The 21,454-nt window shown below is 46.5% G+C and overlaps 1 protein-coding gene across 3 annotated transcripts; it reads left to right on the top strand.

The window, feature by feature from the left end:
* The first annotated feature begins 602 nt into the window (after positions 1-602).
* LOC146276577 (liprin-beta-1-like) lies at positions 603-21,183 on the top strand. Of its 3 annotated transcripts, XM_084701246.1 has the most exons (26): positions 603-758; positions 7,815-7,888; positions 8,818-9,023; positions 9,936-10,028; positions 11,545-11,658; positions 11,869-11,979; positions 12,965-13,057; positions 13,861-13,978; positions 14,628-14,689; positions 14,828-14,894; positions 15,039-15,169; positions 15,453-15,523; positions 15,659-15,716; positions 16,275-16,431; positions 16,697-16,729; positions 17,500-17,644; positions 17,813-17,938; positions 18,044-18,194; positions 18,380-18,488; positions 18,632-18,720; positions 18,825-18,947; positions 19,035-19,160; positions 19,402-19,590; positions 19,916-20,074; positions 20,464-20,529; positions 20,670-21,183. In XM_084701246.1, the coding sequence occupies exons 2-26, from the start codon at positions 7,825-7,827 to the stop codon at positions 20,745-20,747; spliced, it is 2,739 nt and encodes a 912-aa protein (XP_084557372.1). In that variant the 5' UTR covers positions 603-758; positions 7,815-7,824; the 3' UTR covers positions 20,748-21,183. The 3 variants fall into 3 exon arrangements, with proteins under 3 accessions (XP_084557372.1, XP_084557374.1, XP_084557373.1); XM_084701248.1 differs by lacking the exon at positions 16,697-16,729; XM_084701247.1 differs by lacking the exon at positions 603-758 and having other exon boundaries at positions 7,706-7,888.
* Positions 21,184-21,454: the final 271 nt, after the last annotated feature.

Raw genomic sequence — 21,454 nt, 5'->3', positions numbered from 1 at the left:
CTTAAATCAAGAATTGGTTGTAAAATGTGGGCCAATCTTTTGCAGAATATAGATTAATACTATAATTTATTACACAATATTACTTTATTCATGGTATGTAACCTTTAATGTCATCTAAGTTTAAGTGTAAAAATTATGTGAAGTCAGTTGGCATTATAAATCTACATACTCACATAATTTTACTTGAAGGATCTCAACAGTAATTGGTGACAGCTGGTGCTCATTAACTGTCAAAGTAGACAAAATACAGTACTGTACCAAGTACACCCTTCCCTTCTCATAACTCAGTATGAGCCTTGACACTCCATCTGTTGCTAAATAAATGTTTTTTCAACCATCATATCTGACAAATGGGTTCGTGTCTAGGGTCGACAGAATTATTTAGAAAATTACATGAACATGAGATTATTAAATACATATCAAATAAATCTACATGTTAATTCCAGTTAACATGTCCATAAACCACAGGCGTATTTTTTACGTTTTGGAGTCAGTGACCAAATGATCGGAATTTCAATTTTAGGTTGGCAAACAACCATGGGGGTTTGTGATTGGCCTGAGTCAACGCATGCGCAGAGAGCTTTCACCCCGAACAATCCCAGTATTCCTCAAAGTTCTGGAAGTTGGGAATTCGCTATGCAACTTCATTGGAAAGGTGTTACGTACGGCGCAAGTGATCGCTGAAAAGTTAACTTTTGGATTACCAGGAAGGTCGGCCTTTACAGGATCCTGCTTTTTTGAGGTTATTTGATTGTCAGGTAAGTGTTCCATGTCAAAAGTTATAGTTTCGAAACTTGAGACCTTGGCAATTATTTTAGATTTGACCAGACTTACCACTAGTTACCTGCATGTTAAGGTGTGGAGGTTTCTTGAGGCGGTTACAGTAATGGCTTTTTAGTTTAAACATGAAAAGAACCGAAGTGTTAACTTTGCGACCATTGTGCTCATACAGTACTTGGCTGCTCAGCACAGCTGTCAGTAATTAGTGAGTAACTATGGTTTATGTCTAACGCTTTGATGTCTTTGTATCCTGGACCATGTATGGATTCATTGTTGCAGTTTTGTTCCTTGAGTGATGCATACGGATACTTGCGTCTAAATGTAACTTACTGTTCACAAAGGAGTTTTTCCACATAATGACGTTGGAGGTGTTTGGGCTTCAAGTTTCCCGGTCTCGAGAATGGGTTTTTAAAGCATAGCAAAAGACAAAGACTCAGGTTCACTCTGACTACACTTGTTTGTTTGTTCTGAGTGGCTAAATGCAAGTGCCACCTGCAAGAAAAGCAGCACAGTTAAAGTTTGTAACTGTATCAGCCTTTCTTGAGTTAAAGGGTATCGTTTTTCACCCTACCTGGTATAAACTGAATTATGTTTAGTTAAGTCAGATTCAGAGATTAAACAGCAGGTGCTTCTGATATTGAAAATAATATAAATACTATGATCTCCAGCCAAGTCGAATGCAATGCCATGTCACCTGTCTGAATGTTTTCTTTGAAGTAGGTAAGTGCTTCTGAATTCAGAACACTCTTTGAACACCTTTGTACACAATATTGTGCTGACATTTCTCATTGTTAAAGGGCTTAGTTTGCTGGGCATGCTGTCAGTCAGAATCTGTTCAGACTGTGTTCAGTGCTCAGGCTGGTAAGTCATGCTGTACAACATCATAAAATTCTGTGTGCAAGAAATGTAGTTCACATAGTGTTTTTGCTGTGAGGCAAATTCACCATACTGCCCAACTTTCTGTCGATTTTACCATGCATTCCATACATACTTCTGCAGTAGTACTTCTGTGGTGCAGTATTTTGAGAGGCAGGATGGCTTCTGGGCGTAACCCTTAATGGGCACACTGAATATATTGTTTTGGTGATGTTGGAGTTGAAATGACTCAAGTACTTGACATTTTCATGTGAAACTTCTTTGTTCCATGGCAAATTCTTGCTTACTTTTGCATAGTAATATCCATATAAAATGCAAATTGTGAGAATTCGTCGCACCAAGAAAGTAGTTCCTGTTTCAACAAAGGAATACTGTCTGAGAAAAACCAGGAGTAGCTGGGAAAAGAGGCACTGACTGAAAGGAAGACATTTCTCAAACACGTGTCAGGAAGTACTTCCTGTCAGAACAAGGTGAAGGTTGTTTTGTGTGAGGTTGCATTTGCCAGCCTTTAAACATGAAGCCTCTACTGATTGTTGTAGTTTGTTCATTCAATCATGCGGGGCATTTGAACCGAACTGCAGAGTCAACACTGTGTTTAACTACTGCATGGAAAGTGTTACAATACTTTTTCTTAAAGCCTACAGCAAAGCTCATTAAAACGCCCAGAAAATCTACATTTCAACCTTACACTGAGACTCATACTGAGGCAAGCAAGATACAGATAGCCCCTTTTGCACAAAGCCAGTCCGTAGTAGCAGCCAGATCTCAGACAACCTCCCCCCCCCCCTTCCTTGCTTTCTTGTCTACAGGAGACATTGTTCAGTTCATGTGCCGCACACGCCATGCCTTTTTCTCTGTTTTGTCTGGGATCCAGCCCCGGCACGTGGCACAACGCTGGCACCTTGGGATGACTATCCCTCACTTAGCATGTGACTCTGTCGAGGACAAAGGGCTGTTTTGTGTGCTGTGACTGGCTCTGGCTACAGAGGAGGGAGACTGGTAGCCACAGACAGGGGGGACGTCTCTATTGGAACTAGACCCCTCACAGACCGTGACAACAACGTCCATCTTGGCCACCTCACACAGACACAAAACATACTAGGCCACAAAGATGAGTTATATTGAATGGGGTGTTTTAAAGGTGACATGACATGCTGTTTTTGGATGCTTTTATATAGGCCTTAGTTGTCCCCTAATATTGTATCTGAAGTCTCTTTCCCGAAATTCAGCCATGGTGCAGAATTATAGCCACTACAAGTTGTCCCACAATCAGCTTTCCTCAGAACGCGCTGTTTCTGTGTCTGTAGCTATAAACGCTAATGAGGAGGAGAGGGGCGGCAACATGCGCTAATGTTTACAGGATGTATCGCAATGGCTCGTAGCCCCCGTTGCTGTAAGATGCCTCGAATTTAGCCATTCTCATCTGATCACCCTGGTTTGCAGAGGTGCACACTCAGTCATTTCAATGAGGGGAAAGGCGGATATCGCGCACGCCATAACACCAACAGCAGAACGGTTATCCAAACAACAAAGAAGTGTACAACACTCACCTTACAGCGTTTGTATTCACACACATACTTGATGCCATTTATCTTTACGTTAGCAACAGTAACTCAGCTGTTAGCTGCAGAGCTAATGTTAAAGCAAGCTAGGTAACCATATACAGTAAAGCAACAAAATGATATAGCGTTAGTTAACTTACTTGTCCAAGGTTTGTAGCTTGACCAAGGAGATTTAGTAATGATCCAGAATTTAATTTCAGCAAGGCCAGCTTTGAGTTGGCTCAAGTTGAGGAAATGTTTGGTGCAGACCTACAACACTTTGGGAAGTTGTGGCGGCGCATTTCCAGCGAAAATACATTTAAGATGCGGGTTGTGCAGAGGCTCGGATGAAGGAAAAAAAAAAAAATATGTGTGCTTGCATTTGTATATCCAAGCACTGAGCAACTGTTATGCTTCGTTTGTTTGCTCGCCATGATGTCTCTCCAGGAAAAAACGATATTGCACTCGCCCTTGCACGGTGGTAGCTCAGTTTCTCCTGGGCGGGCCAGATGATCTGGTCGGGCAAAGCAGAGAGAGGGGAGGTAACCTTCCCCCTATCTACGTCACTAGGGGGAGATTTTCAAACAGCGCAATTGAGCCTTCATTTTGTCAAAGGCGGAGAAGAACACGCAGGGCTTGGTTTACACTCATCGAAAATTCTAGCCACTGGGGAACCAAAAGCAGGCTAGGGGAACTCATATTAATGTTAAATAACCTCATAAAATGAAGTTTTCATGTCATGTCACCTTTAAGTAGACGCTTGAGGCAGTGGTTTATGAGCTTGTTTTGTTGTTTCACATTGGGGAGACAAATGTTTGAGCTTGTTGACTTCTGAAGGACACGTCTGTAGAGAGGCTGAATCTCCGCTGCTGTGCTGCCAATGTATCGTGATGTGAGAGTGAGGAAGTGAATAGCTGCTTGAGTCTGTGCAACTTGAGTGTGCTCAAACAAGTGTGTGTGTGTGTGTGTGCACCTCATCAGTGGGTCAAGCTATGTGTTTTCTGAGTGAGACACTCCTCCCCCTCCATATCCCTACATCTGGTTGATGTCAAACTATGTAAATAAACCATAGTAACTCCTACACACTCACTCTATATTTTTGAAAATATTTTTCTTCCTTTAATGTTTTGTCTAGTGTATTAAACTTCTTTTAATGTTTGGATCTCCTACCTGCTTGTTTTCCAAAATGGTTTTGTGCTCACAAAGACTTTTTCTAGGTGAATGATAAGCTGTCTGTAAGATGTAGTTATTTTCACAAGCTTGAGGGATAAGTGGTGTGTTTGTGTGCCAGTATTACTGCCCCTAGTTGGACCACATCTGGAGGAAACCCAAGGGAGTAGAGTGATCCTCCCCCTCACCCCTGTTGGTACTCATGCAGGTTCTGGAGGAGCCCGAGCCAGGCACCAGACCAATATCTCACATAACACCTTAAACGGCTCCAGATTGCCGGGTGGATACTACTGAACCTACTGACTCAGAAACAGCTCAAACTGGCCGACTGCTTTGGGAGACTGGGTAGATAACCATGACGCTTCCATTGTGGAGACTGTGGTTTACAACTGATTTTGGATGAAACTTCCAGTGTCTGGGTGATGTAACTAAAATGGAAAGTCTTTGCTCCATCTGACATCATAAAGCTAGGCTATATTATACTGGCTCATTGAGTTTATGTGAAGGAATTGGATTATTTCACTGCCAATTTCCAGTATTGTTTTTCTCTTCCATTTGGCCTAGAATAAAAGGGGTATTTCAAATAGCATTACCTTGAAAGTGTATGTGGCCACATGATTACTTTGATTTGTTAATTTAATAAATTGAAATTGAAGTTCAACGACCATTTACATTAAAACCAGCATCATGCCTAAACTTAAAATTGACTCCATATGACCAAAACAACAAATGCTATTGTATTGGTCCCATGGGCACTGTGACCTCTCATAATTGGGAGACACTGGAGGAATCTAATGGAAAAAGGGGTTAAGAAGTAATGTGATATCTAATGACATTGAGACCTCACCACTCCCAATGTATCTGTAGTAACAAACATCTAGAATACTTCTTCTATTGTGTTTCATAGAAGCATCAGGCCTACTGAAATAGGCTAAATAAAGTCTAAAATTCAAACCTACTTGATGCTGCTCATTATTCACACGGCTCTAGCCTCTATTTCGGCATCCCAAGGAGAGAACTAAAATGTTTGGATTCTAAAAACCGCTGTTCCATTTGGAAAAGCAGCCAAGTTTTCAGGTTTCCCTTCAGGGAGTGAGACAAGCAGCTGACCAAACAAAGCTTCCCTAGTGAGAGACTGGGCCGGGTTTCCATCAGGCGGGAGAACCGAGGAAAAACCCACTTGTTCCTAAGGAGAACCCATGTGGCACACGTCCACCCTGCGTTTCAAAATAGGTTGCCTTGTCTCTGTAGCTGTGGTACCTTCTGGTAACGCTTTATAGTCCGATTGTCTTAGTAACTGAAAAATGGTCTGGTTTCATAAGTCCGTAGTATTCCATCCAACACAGTGTTGTGGTTGGTTCTTTAATAACCCTGGCATTGTTTCTAGCTTCCACATTCGTAACTCCTTCCTCAGTTGCAGTTCCACAGCTGGCTCAATTAGAGATGTGTTTATGGGGCAGGGTAAGTGCACTGCTACGTGAGCAAGTCTGTATTTCAGAAGAAACCTTAACCCATGTTGCCCAAAGGGCCCATGACTGAACAAGGGCACACAAAAGACTTGATTCATGAACACTCAGGCTCCCTCAAGCCTCTAATGAAGTCCATGCTGTAATGATGCCCTTCTGGTCTAATGGTTTTTCTACCATGCTGAGTGTGACTCTCTGACCCAGGGGGAGAATGGAAGTGAGGCAACCCCCCCCCCACTCTCAACCAAACTCCTAACCCTGATGCTAGCCGGGCCTACAGGGGGTATTCCTCCTCCACATGTAGGGCCATGACCTGTCCAATGGGTTTAACTCTGGGTTCCATTGTGGAAAACCTGAGAGTCAAACACTTTTTTATATCCTAAATCCCCTCAAGATGTAATTTTTTCTTTGGGCATTCTCACGCTTTTCGCTGATTCAATGAGCTTGATATAAACTAGTGTAGTTAGTGATTAAAGTAAATCTTGAAAGCATGTGACATCTCCAAGTGGATCTGGCATTCAGAGGGTAGGACGCCGTCCAGCGTTGGTTTGGAAGGCTGGCATTCCAGTCATACCATCATGCGCTGGGAGGAGGATCGCAGGGAGAATGGCAACATTATTCCTGATAAGACCCACAACCCCCATCCCACGACTGCTGGGTCACTGACCAGCATGCCCTGGGTGGGAAACGGCTACCAGAGGGGGAAGGGGGGGGGGGGCTCTGGCGTTATAAAGAACATGTCATCAAGCTAATCTTTGTTTGACTTGTACTGTCACTACAGACTAAGTTCATCCTTGTTTTTCATTAGTCTTCTCTTGTTTTTCATTATTACCTGACTCTGGTGTTGTTCCTACCTGATCAGCTACACCTGTTTTGTCTGAAATAGATTAACATTATATGATATGCTCTTAGCTGTGGTGTTTAATTTCCAAAGGGGAACAAACTGGTTGCCAAGGGATTGAAAAGAAATGTGGCCTGTGGAGCTGGCATTTGAAAGGTGTTATATAATGTTGTTTACAATTAAACTAGGAACTGATGAAAAGAGATACCGAGTCGACACAGCTCAATTAAAATGTATGTATGAACACTATCTTTACACGTGACTACATTGCAATGCTAATCTTTCCAATTGATTGATTTATATAAACAGTATGTATGAATATACTATAGTAATATGTATAAGGCCTTATTCAATTTGCCAGTAATTAATGCTTCTAATATCAGAACGGCATATAGCCAGGAATGATTCCTACTAGTCTAAAAACGGTAAATAAATAACAGTATTCTAGCCTGTCACAATGCCCCAGACGAAAATACCAGACGAATTAGTCTCAAATTTCCTGTTGGACTTCCTTATCAAAGCCCAGTATTAATTATAAAGACCGAGGCAAGCCTTCACTCTTCAGATTCACTCTGCCATGAACTGTAATTACACTTGATCACCCAAGACATGGGAATCCGCCACATCCTGTTCCATCTCAAACAGACGGGAAAATCCTAGGGTTGCTTCACTGACTTCAGCACCAGGCCTATTATCACCAAGTTATGGACTGAGACTGCAGCTCTGGGACATCACAGGAAGTCCCAAGAAGGCTCTGATCAGCGAAGCTGTACTTTGACCTTGAAGGTTCAGAATCTCTTACAAACACAGGGTTGTGTGTTTAGTTTTGTTCACTCTGTGGTCTGGTTGAGGGCGATCTGCTGACAGGGAGAGTCTAGTCTCAGCCCACTCTGTCTTGGACTGCCTGTGTGGGAATAGCCTAATAACCTGCTTTGTACTTGGCTTGTGATGCAATTTATTCTGTTCTGTTGTTGCCTCCTTTGCACGAGTTTCGAAATAGGTTGCAAGCTGTACCCTGGTTTCTTAGCAAGAGTGCAGTCAGTAGTCAGAGGATAATAGAGGCAATATGCACTTGTGTCTCTCTGCTCCTGTGTGACAATGAAACTAACACTCCCATCTGTTCTCCTTTCATGGGCACAGCGGGGTGAAGATGATGTCCGATGCCAGCGAGATGTTGGCAGCGGCCTTGGAGCAAATGGATGGGATCATAGCAGGTAAGAGACTTCTGCACACCCAAGCTGCACACACTCTGTTATCTGTCGGACAAATCCCTCTTCAATACTTAACAGTGAAACAGGAAAACAGTGCTGGTGTGTAGTTTCTCTCACCTAATATTCCACCCATATATCTAATGTACTGATGCTGCTTCTTAATGAGTGCCTTAGGAAGACTGCTCAATGTGAGTGTTCACAGGATGTTAGTAGACCATAGTATCCACCCCCACAACCTTCCGCTGCCTTCAGACTTCCACTAGATTTTCCATTGTTTCACTGGCAGCAGAAAATGGTGAATATGGTATTCAAGCCATACTTCTCTGGTTGAGATATTCTGACATTTCTGTGCAGAGGCATTGGTTTGGTTTCCATGTCCAGATAAGCAGAAACAATCAGGTTTAAGACATCCCCTGCTTTTCCGCTGACTTGTCTAATTATAGCATCAACCTTTCCAATGGAAGAAAGATGGCTGGTCACGTTACCCCCTCACCCCCCTCCTGTTACCACAGAAACCAGTGTTCTAACTTTGCTCTGCAGCTATCCTCTGTGTATATTTATAGAATTCTGCACATGTTTATTTTCCCATCTATTTATTATTTATTTTGAGTCCTACATCTTTATGAAGGTTGACATTTAGAAAGGTTGACAGATGGTGTCTCAGATGATGAGAGCAGGGAGCACTGGTCCAGTAGACAGGCCTGTGCTGCGAGCACTGACTGACGGATTAATACTCAGTTGGTCCTTTGTTGTTTTTAGAATGAATGCCATTAAATATAATAACACACATTCTGAAACCCATTTGACCTGAGCTAAAGGTGTCTGGTGATGGTCAATTAGTCCACATGATTGAAGGGGTTTGCACGGGTGTTTGGATGTCTGCATTGTCCTCACCTCCACCCCCTCTCCTTCCCACTCTCCCCTCCTCCCAGGATCCAAGGCCATGGACTACTCCAACGGTTTGTTTGACTGCCAGTCGCCCACCTCTCCCTTCCTGGGTAGCCTGCGGGCCCTGCATCTGCTGGAGGACCTGCGGGGGGCGCTAGAGCTGATGGACGCGGACGAGAGGGAGGGCCTGCGCTGCCAGGTGCCCCATGCCACGGCGGACGGACTCGTGGGGTGGCTGCAGGGGCGAATGGTAGGGGGGCGGCCGCGCTCTGTCCGACACCAGTCGCCACGAGGAAACGTGGTCTACTTGTCAATATGGGTTGTAATTGTACTGTGCTTATGCTTTGTGTCAAATTAGCAACTGATCCACATACATACAGCAATAACATCAGTTTCAGTTGTCCACCGATGATATGTTACAGCCACAGACTTTTAGAAAGTTAGAGTTGTTTTTGGCTGCACGTGGCTCTGCTGGGATCTGCCTTGTGTCTCTCAGTCCTAACCTCTTTCTCCCCCGCCGGACGGCAGGGAGTGTGTGAGTATTGTGTTATGGCGTGCTTTGTGATTGATCGAGTGTCTGTGCAGCCGAGTCATGCTTGAAAAAAAGGTTTCCATCCACTAAACTGCAGATGATTCATTGTGAGTTTAAATGTCTGTGAGTCTCCCCCCTTCCCTTTCGTTTTTCTTTTCCTTTTGTAAGACTCCTGCTCTCTCTCCATGTGTGAAATCCGAGGACAGTTGAGTTCTGATTTGATTTCCACTTCAAACACAAATCACATGCATGTGAGGGGGTGATTGACCTTTACATGTCATTCCTCTATCCAGGTTCACGTGGCATCCCTCTCTCTGCCTTCACCTAGAGGGCCATGAACAGAAGGACACCCACGTGATCGTGTTGTTGAGAAAGCATTGTTGTTAAACTGCTTATCTCTTTTGTGTGTCCCCCTTGGAAAAGGAAAGATGCTAATAGTTGGTCTACAATGGCCAAGGTCATTAGGCAGCTAAGGCACCTTCAATATACTCTTTGTTGTCAACATATAGGATTGTTCAGTTCCAGGAAGCGCATGGTTGCTGTTTGTTTGTGCATGAATGAGTGAGATCTGATTGTACATTAGTCCTGTGTGTGTGTGTGTGTGTGATGGAGCCTGTGTGTGTCTTCCAGACTAACGGCCACGGCTCAGTGGGTTCCCTCGACGCCGTCTACCAGGAGCGCCTCTCTCGCCTGGAGAGCGACAAGGAATGTCTCGTTCTGCAGGTGTGTGACCAGCCCGGCTACTAAACAGGAAGTGGATAAGAAATACACCACCGGCGATACTTTTAAGAGGAGCTCTCTCTAGTTCAAATCAATTCAATAGATTTATTTGTCATTGTCATAGAAAACAACAAAATTCTGTTTAGAGCATTCAAACACCACATAGTTTGACATAAAAGTGCAATACAAAGTGCAATATCCCTCCAATAAACTCCCATAAATAACCCTTGTGTAAACCTTAGCACAATCAATACACGTAACATTAACAATAACAATATTCAGTATTCGCAGCATCGTGTAGGGCTTTAACAACATGGACGACCTAACAGATGTTACGTCCCCAGTGGTACTGTGTCCGTGTGTCTATTTGTTTGTGGTTTTTGTGTGTGTGGGGGACAGAACATAACAACGGCGGAACAGTCAAGAGATGTGGAGTATTTTGTTATTTGTGCAACAATACGAAGTCCAGTTCATTTATTGTAAATGGTGGATGTGGTTACTGTCAATGAGAGGGAGGCAGAAAGGGGAGGGGGGGCACTGTTTAGAAGCCTCACAGCCTGAGGATACAGACTGTTGGTCAGTCTTGATGTTCTGGCCCGTATGGACCTGTACCTTCTACCTGAGGGCAGCAGGAGGAACAGATGGTGAGCTGGGTGGTGACGGTCCTGCAGGATGTTATGCACTCTCCTCAGACAGCGGGTGGCGTAGATGGTGCTGAACTCGGGGAGAGTCGTCCCAGTGATTCTCCCTGCTGTTTTTACCACCCGTTGGAGCGCCTGCTGTTCAGCCTTAGTGCAGCTCGAAAACCACACTAAGAAACCATATGTTAACACACTGCTGATGGCACAGTTGTAAAAGTTTGCCATCAGTGGTTTTGGGATGTTGGCGCTCCCCAGTTTCCTCAGATAGTAGAGGCGTGGTTGGGCCTTTCCCACAGCTAAGGCAGTGTGAGTACCCCAGGACAGGTCTTCAGACATGGTCACCCCCAGGAACTTAAAGTTGGGCACCCTCTCTACCTCCTCTGCGCCAATAGAAAATCGACAATGATCTCCTTGGTCTTCTTGATGTTCAAGACCAGGTTATTGCAGTGGCACCATGACTCCAGGTGTTGCACCTCATCCCTGTCAGCAGTCTCATTGTTGCTGTTAATGAGGCCGAGCACTGTGGTGTCGTCGGCACATTTGACAATGAGATTGGAGGAGGAAGAGGCAAGGCAGTCATGAGTCTACAAAGTATAGAGCAGGGGGCTCAGCACGCATAGGTGTTCTTCTGCTCAAGGTGCTCCAGTAGTGTGTGGAGCACAATGGCCAATGGCATCCTCAGTTGATCTGTTCTCCCTGTATGCAAATTGATATGGATCAAGTGATGGTGAGATAGCTGCTTTAACATGTTTGATGACTCGTCTCTCTAGGCATTTTGTTCCTCTTGACCAGTCTAACTTTCAGGTTCTATCGACTCTGTTTTGTCTGTAATGACCTGGTCATGTATTGCTCGGTGGATGTGGGGTCCTCCCGCGCAGGTGAGCGTGCTGACGGACCAGGTGGAGGTGCAGGGGGAGAAGATCCGAGACCTGGACGTGTGTCTGGATGAACACAGAGAGAAGCTCAACGCCACAGAGGAACTGCTGCAACAGGTGGGGAGGTCCACAACAGCAGGGAGGACTGTGTTGTTCAGCGCTTCATTATATGAGGGACCTCATCTGAATGCCCTTAAAATGATCTGAATCCCGGTTTGCCATACAAATGACCGCATTTAGAACAAGTATGTTTCATGGGTATAAGCGTCTGTTTTGAGCTGTGGCGCGGTGTCTTCCTGCGGTTGTGTGTCCTGTGTGTTGCTGCAGGAGGTGTTGAGCCGCACAGCCCTAGAGACACACAAGCTGGAGCTGATGACTGAGGTCTCCAGTCTGAAACTGAAGCTGGTTGCTATGGAAAGAGAGAAAAAGGATAGTGAGGTACGCAGATGCGCACGCTTACACACACACACACACACAATGGTTTTGATATTACTTGAAGGAGCCAAATGTTATTTTTTTGTGTAAATTTTTTGTTGCCGAACATTTTGGGGACATGCACGCAGGCTATTTTGTTCCATTTGAGCTCCCCTGCTCTGCGATCCACAATGCACTAGCAGGGTGGATTTAGCCGACAGGGACAGAGCGTTCAAAAACACCCACCTCCTTCTGCAGACCATTTCACCTCCTAAAGTCATTCTGCTCCCTCTTTCCTGCCCTCCCTTCTCTCTCCTCTCTCTTGCTTTCTCTTTCACACTCTCTCTCTCTCTCTCTCTCTTCCCCCATCTCTCCATCCTCTCTCTCCTCTCCTAAGAGGCAGAGTCAAGATTTCCACTCTCTCCATCTCCATGCAAGCCTGGGCCAGTGCTGGGAGGATATTGCCTTCCCAGTGTGTGGGTTTCAGACACAGTAAGCTGCAGGGTGCAGGCTCGGGTGGAAAAGCAGCGTCTAGCACAGATTTAATGCTTCTTTTGTCCCCAGCTGGGTCTAATTCAGCTATAAATCACACACCCCCAGAGTGTAATGTATTTCTGTAATATTTGCTGTGCTGCACTGCGGCCGTTAGGTTTGTTTAAATATACAGTTTAAATCGCCTTGCTGCTTCAATTACATAAATTATAATACATAAAGGGTCTGTTTACGTGGTAATTGCTCCAAGGTGCACCACCCAGCGATATCCCTGAATGGGAGGAAAACAGTACCATGGTTATTTACTGTGACAGTTTTTGAAGACCGTAACTTGTCTACGGATTCATTACACAAGCAGTCACTCACCTCTTCCACCAACCAAGATATTTATTATTCATCTTGTTTTTGTTGTTCTCCCTCCTCCTTCACACAACAAAACTATCCCCATCCTATATCCGCATATTGAAAAAAGTGCCTTTTTCAGTGCCTGGGTAACTTCAGTCTCCTCTCCCCTCAGGGTCTGTACCAGGAAGTGACAGATCTGCGGTTCAGGGTGACCGATATGGAGAATGAAAGACTGCAGTGTGAGAAGAAACTGAAGTGTACCCAAGTGAGTATGGCACCACTGGAGGTCACCCAGGGCTGCTAGGACAGTAGAAGGCCATCTGGTCACATTTCATCAACCATGATGGCTTGGCCAGTGGTGCTTTCTAATTACATTTTGTTTTCCACTGGTTCATCTCGCATAAAGCACTGTGTAATTGTGGAAGTCTGAAACCTCTTCACCATCCCTTTCCCTCTTTACCCACGTAATGTTCTTTCTTTCAGACTTATTCCCCCCCCTTTTCTGCTCTCATCCCCTCCTCCTCCCTCCGCCCCTCGGGTCCGGCCCTGAAGGTGGAGCCCTATCAGCTTCACTGTCGCTGGGGAGGAGAGCTTCAGTCTCCAGCCCAGGAACTTCCTCTCTTGGCCTTTCCCCAAGGACTACTAAACAATCCCTTTCTGTTGCCCCTCCCTCTCTGCTCTCTGCCTCTCACTTCCGCCATGTAAGCTAAGTAGAAGTTTTCACAACAAACTAATCCTCTCTGCTCTCTCGCCTTGGCATGCGTACTGTTGCTGTGGATGTTATCGTAGTTTCACAGAGGATCTCAGTCCTCCAGGCTAAATGAAGCGAGCAGACAGGGTCCAGCTTATGGATGACCTGTTTTCAGGTCCAGTCAGGTCCACCTTGGACACGTTTGCAGTGGAATGTCCAGCAGCTGTGCGAGTCTGAAACGATCACCTGGTGTTTTTGTACCTTTTTTTGCTTTCCTGGTCGCACCCAGGGTTTTAATGGTGCCTCAAACCAGCTGGATGTCCAGCTGGGGTGTGAGTCAGGATGGTCGGTCACCGAGGTGTTGTCTGGTCCCACAGGAGGAGCTGCAGAGCCTGCAGGTGCTGCTGGAGGGCAAAGAGGAGGCGCTGAGGACACTAAGGGACGAAGGCAGGCTGGGGGTCCTGAGTCTTGACAGGACAGATGGAGGGGACAGAGGTTTGTGTGTGTGTGTGTGTGTGAGAGGAGGGAGGGTGGCCCTGAAGGATAGGATCTGTCTTCTGGAATCTTCATACACTGTGGATGTTTTGCTGATAAATGACAGTGTGGTTGTGAAGAAGAATTTGATGTGGCAAGAAGCTCATCACATTCCAACATTACTGCCGCTTCCATTGAAACGTCTTCTGTAACTAGCCGCTGTTTTTAAGCAATTATGTATACCTTCATCGAAATACTGTATAAGTAGGGAAATTTCCCCCTAAAAGTGGGGGGAATACCTCTTTTGACATACAGTAATCACACACAGAGATTTACAGTGGTCCATAACTCCTGGGAGGTTCATACAGGGGGCTGTTTGTGCCTCTCACCCTGTCCACCATATCTGTCTGCAGGCTCCATACCACTCATGTTTATACATGATTTTTCACCCCCTCAGCCCTCTGCTGACAGCCTTATCCCCTGCTATTCTACAGGAATGCTTTTTGACTTTGAGAAGATTGAGGCGTTTGAAAGATGTTGTAAATACAGTATCCCGTGCTATACTTACAGTAAGATGAGACAGTCGTGGAGGGTTTGTGCCGCTCTCAGCCACATGGCTCAGGAATGGGGAATGTGCCCGCTCACCGACAGGAATGCTCCTGTCTTCCAGATGCAGAGATGATGAGGATGAAGAGGGCGCTGGAGTCCCTCGTGACAGCCAATGCTGAGAAGGTCAACTGCACTACGAGTTCCTTTTTGAGATTGTATCCCGTAGCTCTATTTTACACTGGAAACATTTGTTTTCTAAGAGGAGTGTGTTTTATATGATCTATCCAACTGATAGATTCCTTCCTATAATGTTGTCTATAGGAGCAGAGGATTGAGGATCTTCAGGAGTCAGTCACACGCTACAAGATGGTCCAGGACCTGGTGAAAGGTGAGCTGCTGTATAAGTTGGGTGTTAGTCAGAGATTTAATTGAGAAGCTTGAATAGTGGTGTTGGGGCGTCTTGTGTTGGGGCCCCATGGTCACCAAGTTTGTGTAACAATTAACACATGTTCCCCTCCTCCCACACACACAGAGAAGTTGAATGAAAATGATTACGACGACATCCCAGATGACGCATCGCCGTCCATTCACGTTGCCATGGAAATGGACAGGGCCATGCTGGTGTTGCAAGAGTGTGCGGAGGCAGGAAGGAGGCCTGGCGAGGTAAACAACACCCCCATGTTGAAACAACCCACACACAGGATGCACCCCAGACTCTGGGCTTCCTGGCCAAAACCTCATTTTAGCCCCCACCCCTCCCCTCCAAAAAAAACCTCCCAGAATTTCTCACTGGAATGTTGGGAGTTCAAGAGGTCCTGCCTTTTGGATATTACTTTAGCAGGGAAAGTGAATGAGATTCTCAGCTATGTTTTGCGAAAGGAGCACATTCGGTAATGGAGCCATGCGCTGATTATTTCTCCTTTTCGGATCTTTGAATGTGGTGCAGGTCGTCCCCTGTATCACAGAGCTCTCAGATTATGAGCAGGAGAGCCACCCAGAGGCCCCGACCCCAGAAAGGTAACGCCTGGCCCGGGGCTGCACTCCCCTCCGCTCCGCTCACACACCCTCCACACCCCATGTTGACTCAGTCTCATTCTCTCTGTACATTAGATAAACTTGTCTAAGACTCAACCAACTGTCCCTCTCCTCCAGCCCCCTAGACGTCCATCAGTCGAGTAGTACCAGCCACATAACCAGCAGTACTGAGCAGGTAAGTCTGGAGCATACCCGGATTACGGGATAGTGAGTTAACTAGATAGTAACTAGTCTAACCTTCACTAAGGCTTTCTGTGAAACACTGTGAAAATATTTAATATTTTGGACACAATTGTAGCGGTGACATTTAACCACCTTGATATTCACACAAGAGCTTTTATCACGGACCACTTGAACTCCCGTCGTCAAAACGGGACAGGAAATGAAACACACACAGTTTAGTCATGCAGAAGGCATGTTTTAAGATATAATCTATCCCTGGCATGGAAAACTGAGTCACTGAGCCCCTCCACTCGACTGAGTGATCTCTTCATCTCTGGATGAATGACTGTCAGAATGGATCAGTATTCAGAACAAATTCCTCAGTTCTGGGTTGGATGGTTATAATTACGCTGGTGGCACCTAATGGTTGAATGGTGGAACTGCATCATGTTCAATTGGAGTTGTTAATTGAGGCAGCTGGTTCAATTACACATGGCTGGGAAAGCAAGAGAACTGAGAAAAGGAACAGCAGTGAAGACTCACGCTGCAGGTCTGTTTTCTGTGTTTGCAGAGCATAACCAAGGAGTCCAGTCCCTCATCCACCTCGCTTTCCAAACCAAACGTCTCAGGGGATGAGAGCTTTGGGTCCAAGAAGGCCCGCTCGTCCTTTGGGCGAGGCTTCTTCAAGATGCGTGGAGGCAAGAGAACCGCTAGCAGCCCCAACCTGGGTGAGTGTCTCCACCAAGTCTGTGGTCTGTCAGGATGTCGTGTCAGAGGATTACGTCTCTGTACAAAATCTGTTGTACTGTGTGTCACCATGCTGTTATCACACATTTCACGTGTGTTTTATATGTGTGCGTCAGTTTGTCGTCGTCGTCTTTCTGTCTGCGTGTCCATCCATCTCCATCATCATCACATTGTGTTCTCCTTCCATTCTGTCCTCTCTCTCCCTCACACACACACCTTCCATGGTTGCTACTGTATGATGTGAAGACCGCAGTCGGAGTGCCAGTGCACCAACGTTAGGTACAGTAGAGTGGTAGCGCCCCCTGGTGTCTACCGGAGGGGCCAGGCGTGCAGACTGGCAGCTCAGGATGACACAGCTGGATGTGTGCAGGGATACTGACACAGGAGTGAGACTATCAACCTGGCTACCCATGGCCAATGAAATACTGTCATTTTGAGTTGTATATTTTAGCTGTATATATGATTCAGGTTGTATGGTCACACTTCTGTGTTAGAATCTGAGCATATCAACCTTCCTTTCTTTCTCAAGTTTTTTTTCCTTTACGTGAGTTTCTTTCTCTTTATTTCAGTGTTTTACTTGTATTAAACAAGTGGACAGTTGTGCTTGTGTGACTAGTCCTATCCCTGAACTCTGCCTTCACTAAATCATATCCAGCTGTCCCTTATCCATGATGCGACACCATCTGCAATGACGCTGCCTAATGCTGCGTTTGTCCTTTCAGTTCTGAGTCTACAGTCTAGAAATGCTCTCAATGTCAGTGAGAAGTTTCTTCGATCCATCCTTTGCATGTGCGGATGGAGTTGTGGCGCTTCCGTGTGGCTGGCTTGGTGTGTTGTGCTGTTGTGGTGGTGGCGGCCATCAGAGTTGTAGTTCTAAAATCCTGTTGATAGTGGTGGCGGTGGCCATGGGTTGTCGTAAAATCATTTTTATCATGGTGGTGGTGGCCATCTTAGTTGTAGTCCTGGAACCCTATTGGCAGCCTGCGTTGTTCTCCGTGGTGGTGGGAGGTACCAGGTGTTGCTGTGGTTCTCATGGTGTGTTTTTACAGCGGAGACGGAGAGAAAGGGCACAGAACACCTGGACCTGGCGGGGGCTCCGCCCCGGACGACCCAAGGGGGAGAGAGCAACCACAACCTACCTGCCTCGCCCGAGAGCAAGAAGAAGGCCAGAGGCCTCAAGAAGTTCTTTGGCAGGTGAGACAAGTTTCCTTCACTTTTTTTTTCCCTTCTCGATTCCTCAACATTTGACCACACTACTAATGGTACTCGAGCAGGCACTCCTTGGCTAGCTTCACTTTTACCTTCACTATTTAAACATTACATTCCTTATGTTATACTTATGGATGTTTCTTCTCCACACAGGCTGAGGAGAAGTCATTCCACCTCCTTCAACCTGGACGAGGCAGAGACAGAGTTCAAGAGGGGAGGAGTCAGGGCCACCGCGGGCCCCCGTCTCGGATGGTCACGTGACCTGCACCCTGGCGCCAAGTAGGTGGAGCCTCCCGCCGGATAAGCCGACAAGATGCATGGGTGAAGGTGTTTGTCAGCGTCAAACTTGGTAGCTGGTACTGACCTCTCGCCCTGACCCCCTAGTGACGTGGAGGTGCCTTTTGCTCGGTGGACTAAAGAGCAGGTGTGTGTGTGGCTGCAGGAGCAGGGTCTGGGTCTGCACATGGCCCAGGCCCAGGGATGGATCCGCTCAGGGCACACCCTGCTGCAGGCCTCGCAGCACGACCTGGAGAAGGTATGGCAGTCTGGGGGGCCCTGTTTAGGGGAGGGGGGGCATGGGAAGCCCTGGGGAACCTGGGGCAGGGTCAGTGACCATGCTATACACTGTAGAAATGATGTAACCATAGTACATTAGTATAGTTAGCAGTAGCTATGTGGTGTCCATCTGGATGTGTGATCTTGTCTGACACGTCCCCCCAGGAGCTGGGACTCAAACACCCCCTTCACAGGAAGAAGCTGCTGCTGGCCCTGCAGTCCCTGGGCTCTGAGGATGACCTCAAGGGCCTTCTGGACCACAACTGGGTGACCAGTGAGTGAACGCCCTAACTTGAGTTTCAGTAGGATTTTGACGATCAAACATGCGCTGTAGGACGTTTAGTGAATGTGAAAGTGCTTGGATGTGCTGCGTCTTTGCACTGTTACGTCACCATTGGGCCACTTTTTTCCCCTCAGGGTGGCTTGATGACATAGGCCTGCCTCAGTATAAGAGCCAGTTTGAGGAGGGGCGCGTTGACGGGCGCATGCTGCACTTCATGACGGTGGTGAGTCCAACCCTCCATCTCGTACCATTCGTATCCCTCTCTTAAGCACGTCCTCGCTGCCTGCTTTCAATGCTAACCCCATCCTCTGACCTCTCCCTCTCCAGGATGACCTGCTGTCTCTAAAAGTGGGCAGTGTGTTCCACCACCTCAGCATCAAGAGAGCCATCCAGGTCCTCCGCCTCAACTTCTACGAGCCAAACTGCCTCCGACGACGCCCCTCTGACGAGGTCCGACATACTTGTCAATATCATCACCCGTTCCTTTCTTTTAGATAAGTGTACAGGACTACACACACATGTCTGTCTTCTGTCTAGAACAACGTCACTCCTGCCGAGATCTCCCAGTGGACCAATCACAGGGTGATGGAGTGGCTGCGCTCCGTGGACCTAGCAGAGTACGCCCCCAACCTGCGGGGCAGCGGCGTGCACGGCGGACTCATGGTAACACAGCGAGACGGGACAGAAGAAGTGGAATATACTTGTGAATGAAAGCAGGTGTTGGACAGACTAAGAAACCCCACGTATTGTCTGAATGACAGTAGCTGCAGCCAAAGACTACAGAACTAGTCTAATTCTGTAGGACTGACTACAAATCTGAAAATACAGTTTGAATGATGGCGGCAGCAACACAGACTAGAACCAGCCTCACGTTTCCCCGTGACCCCCGTGTGCTCCGCCTCAGGTGCTGGAGCCCAGATTCAACGTGGAGACCCTGGCGCTCCTGCTGAACATCCCCCCCAACAAGACCCTGCTGAGACGCCACCTGGCCACGCACTTCCAGCTGCTCATCGGCTCCGAGGCCCAGAGGCTGAAGCAGGAGTGCCTGGAGCACCCCGACTACGCTGTGCTCACCGCCACCGCCAAGGTCAAGGTAAGCAGGCCCAGAGGTCAGTCCTGTGGCCTGTCTGACCCTCGGGGTGGGAGGAGTCACGGCGAGTGCTGGTTGAGGGCTGACGCCTGTACGAGTCCCGGAGGTGCTCCACTGCTTTGAACAGATGGCTGCGTCAGCTTTCCTTTCTATTATTAACATTGTACAGCCAATTAAAATCAAGAAAATAAGGGCATGATGGGTTTCCATGGTAATATGTTCACCCCTGGTCCCAGGCAGTAGAATAAACAAAGGAAGCGTTCTCAAACTCATTAGTCTATAGCCCCCGTCTCTGACTGACCCCTCACTGTCTTTACCCCCCCCCCAGCCCAGAAGACTGTCGTTCGGCAGCTTCGGGACCCTGCGGAAGAAACGCCAGGAGGACAGTGACGAGTATGTCTGCCCCATGGACGTGGAGATGCCCAAGAACAGCAGCTTCCAGAGGGGGCTGAGGATCTACGAGGACGACCTCTGCGTCCTGGAACAGGTCTGTGTGGGAACCATGATTCCATCAGGCGTCTCCAAGAGGACTTGGACTGTGTTTCTGAAACGAGGGTGTGAGAATATTGAGACGAGGTGTTTTTCCCAAAAGGGGAGCAGAATATTGAGTCTCAGCCTTTCTGCACGTCTCAGAAAGTGTCTGAGAGCAGAAGGCAGGCATCAACAACTTTAAATGTAGTATGCAGACGGAATACTGAACAAGCACAAATCCTCCCCTCACCACAAGTGAAATCCTTCAGGAGGGGTGACAGGCCATTACCGTTGCTTCTTCCGAGACTGTTCCAGGACATATCAATAAACTCAGTGACTAACATTTTATTTGTATTCTTTACCGTGGAGGTGAAGTGTGGTTGAATGTGCTGCTTGTGTCTGCAGATGGAGGACTCTGAGGGGACAGTGAGGCAGATAGGAGCCTTCTCCGAGGGCATCAACAACTTGACGGTAAGAAATCATTAATGCCACAACACGATCTCCCTCTGTACCTGAGGAGAGCATCTCAGCAGAGTTCTGCAGTAAAACACCAGCTCTCCAGGAGTTCTCAGACGAGACGAGCACGTTTTGAATCGAGGTGTGTGTTGCAGAGCATGCTGAAGGATGAGGAGTTCCTTACGGAGATCTCCCCCGAGGCTAGCGTGACAGACGAGGACTCGAACGTGTGAGGGAGGGGGTTGACCTTCTGCCGCCATGCCAACAGAGCGCTGTGAAATGGAACAAACTGAACCAGCTTTACCACCATGGTAACAGAACACACCTTGACAAACATAACCAATGCTTCATTTGGGACTTCTCTCATTTTCAAGTAAAAAAAAGAAACATGTATTTATTGATTGTCCAAATGTACTGCATGAATTCAAGTTTATAGGAGTACTTACTGTATGTTTTGATATGTCTGAAGAGCCACTAGTATTACAATATGTCCAACTTATTTTTAGAATCCTCTCCCCTCTTTCCCATTAGCCTCTGTGTAACCTTTGTGAAATGTCTTGTGGGACACATCACCATGGCATCCCAGCTGATGTCCACACATTCCAGTCTGTTTATCCATCCTAATCCCCTCCATCTGCTGTGTTACTTGATGAATAGATCAACATATTTTTCTATATCCCACATCTGACCTGTTCTATACCATAAATTAACTTGACAATCCTATATTTTTCAGTGTTCACCCACAAGTGATGTTATCCTTAACCACATATCAATGATTCTTATGTACCATGTACTATTGTTAATAAAGTTAAATGTAATAGCCTGCCTGTAATGGCTTTTTTGTTCTTTTAAGTGTTCAAATTTCATAAGCAATCAAATGTTTACTGAACAGTGCATAATCAAAAGCTTTAAAGGATACATAAGCAATCAACTCATTAAC

This window comes from Hypomesus nipponensis, chromosome 7 (genome assembly GCF_054491055.1).
Source record: "Hypomesus nipponensis isolate SF chromosome 7, ASM5449105v1, whole genome shotgun sequence".
Lineage (NCBI taxonomy): Eukaryota > Metazoa > Chordata > Actinopteri > Osmeriformes > Osmeridae > Hypomesus > Hypomesus nipponensis.
This window is presented reverse-complemented; position numbering and strand designations above follow the sequence as displayed.

Bases quoted from the DNA above. Each gene is read 5' to 3' on its own strand.
- LOC146276577 (XM_084701246.1), top strand. From the start codon at position 7,825: ATGATGTCCGATGCCAGCGAGATGTTGGCAGCGGCCTTGGAGCAAATG. The intron at 13,058-13,860 runs GTGAGTATGGCA...CTGGTCCCACAG, and splicing joins AGAAACTGAAGTGTACCCAA to GAGGAGCTGCAGAGCCTGCA. The intron at 20,530-20,669 runs GTAAGAAATCAT...TGTGTGTTGCAG, and splicing joins AGGGCATCAACAACTTGACG to AGCATGCTGAAGGATGAGGA.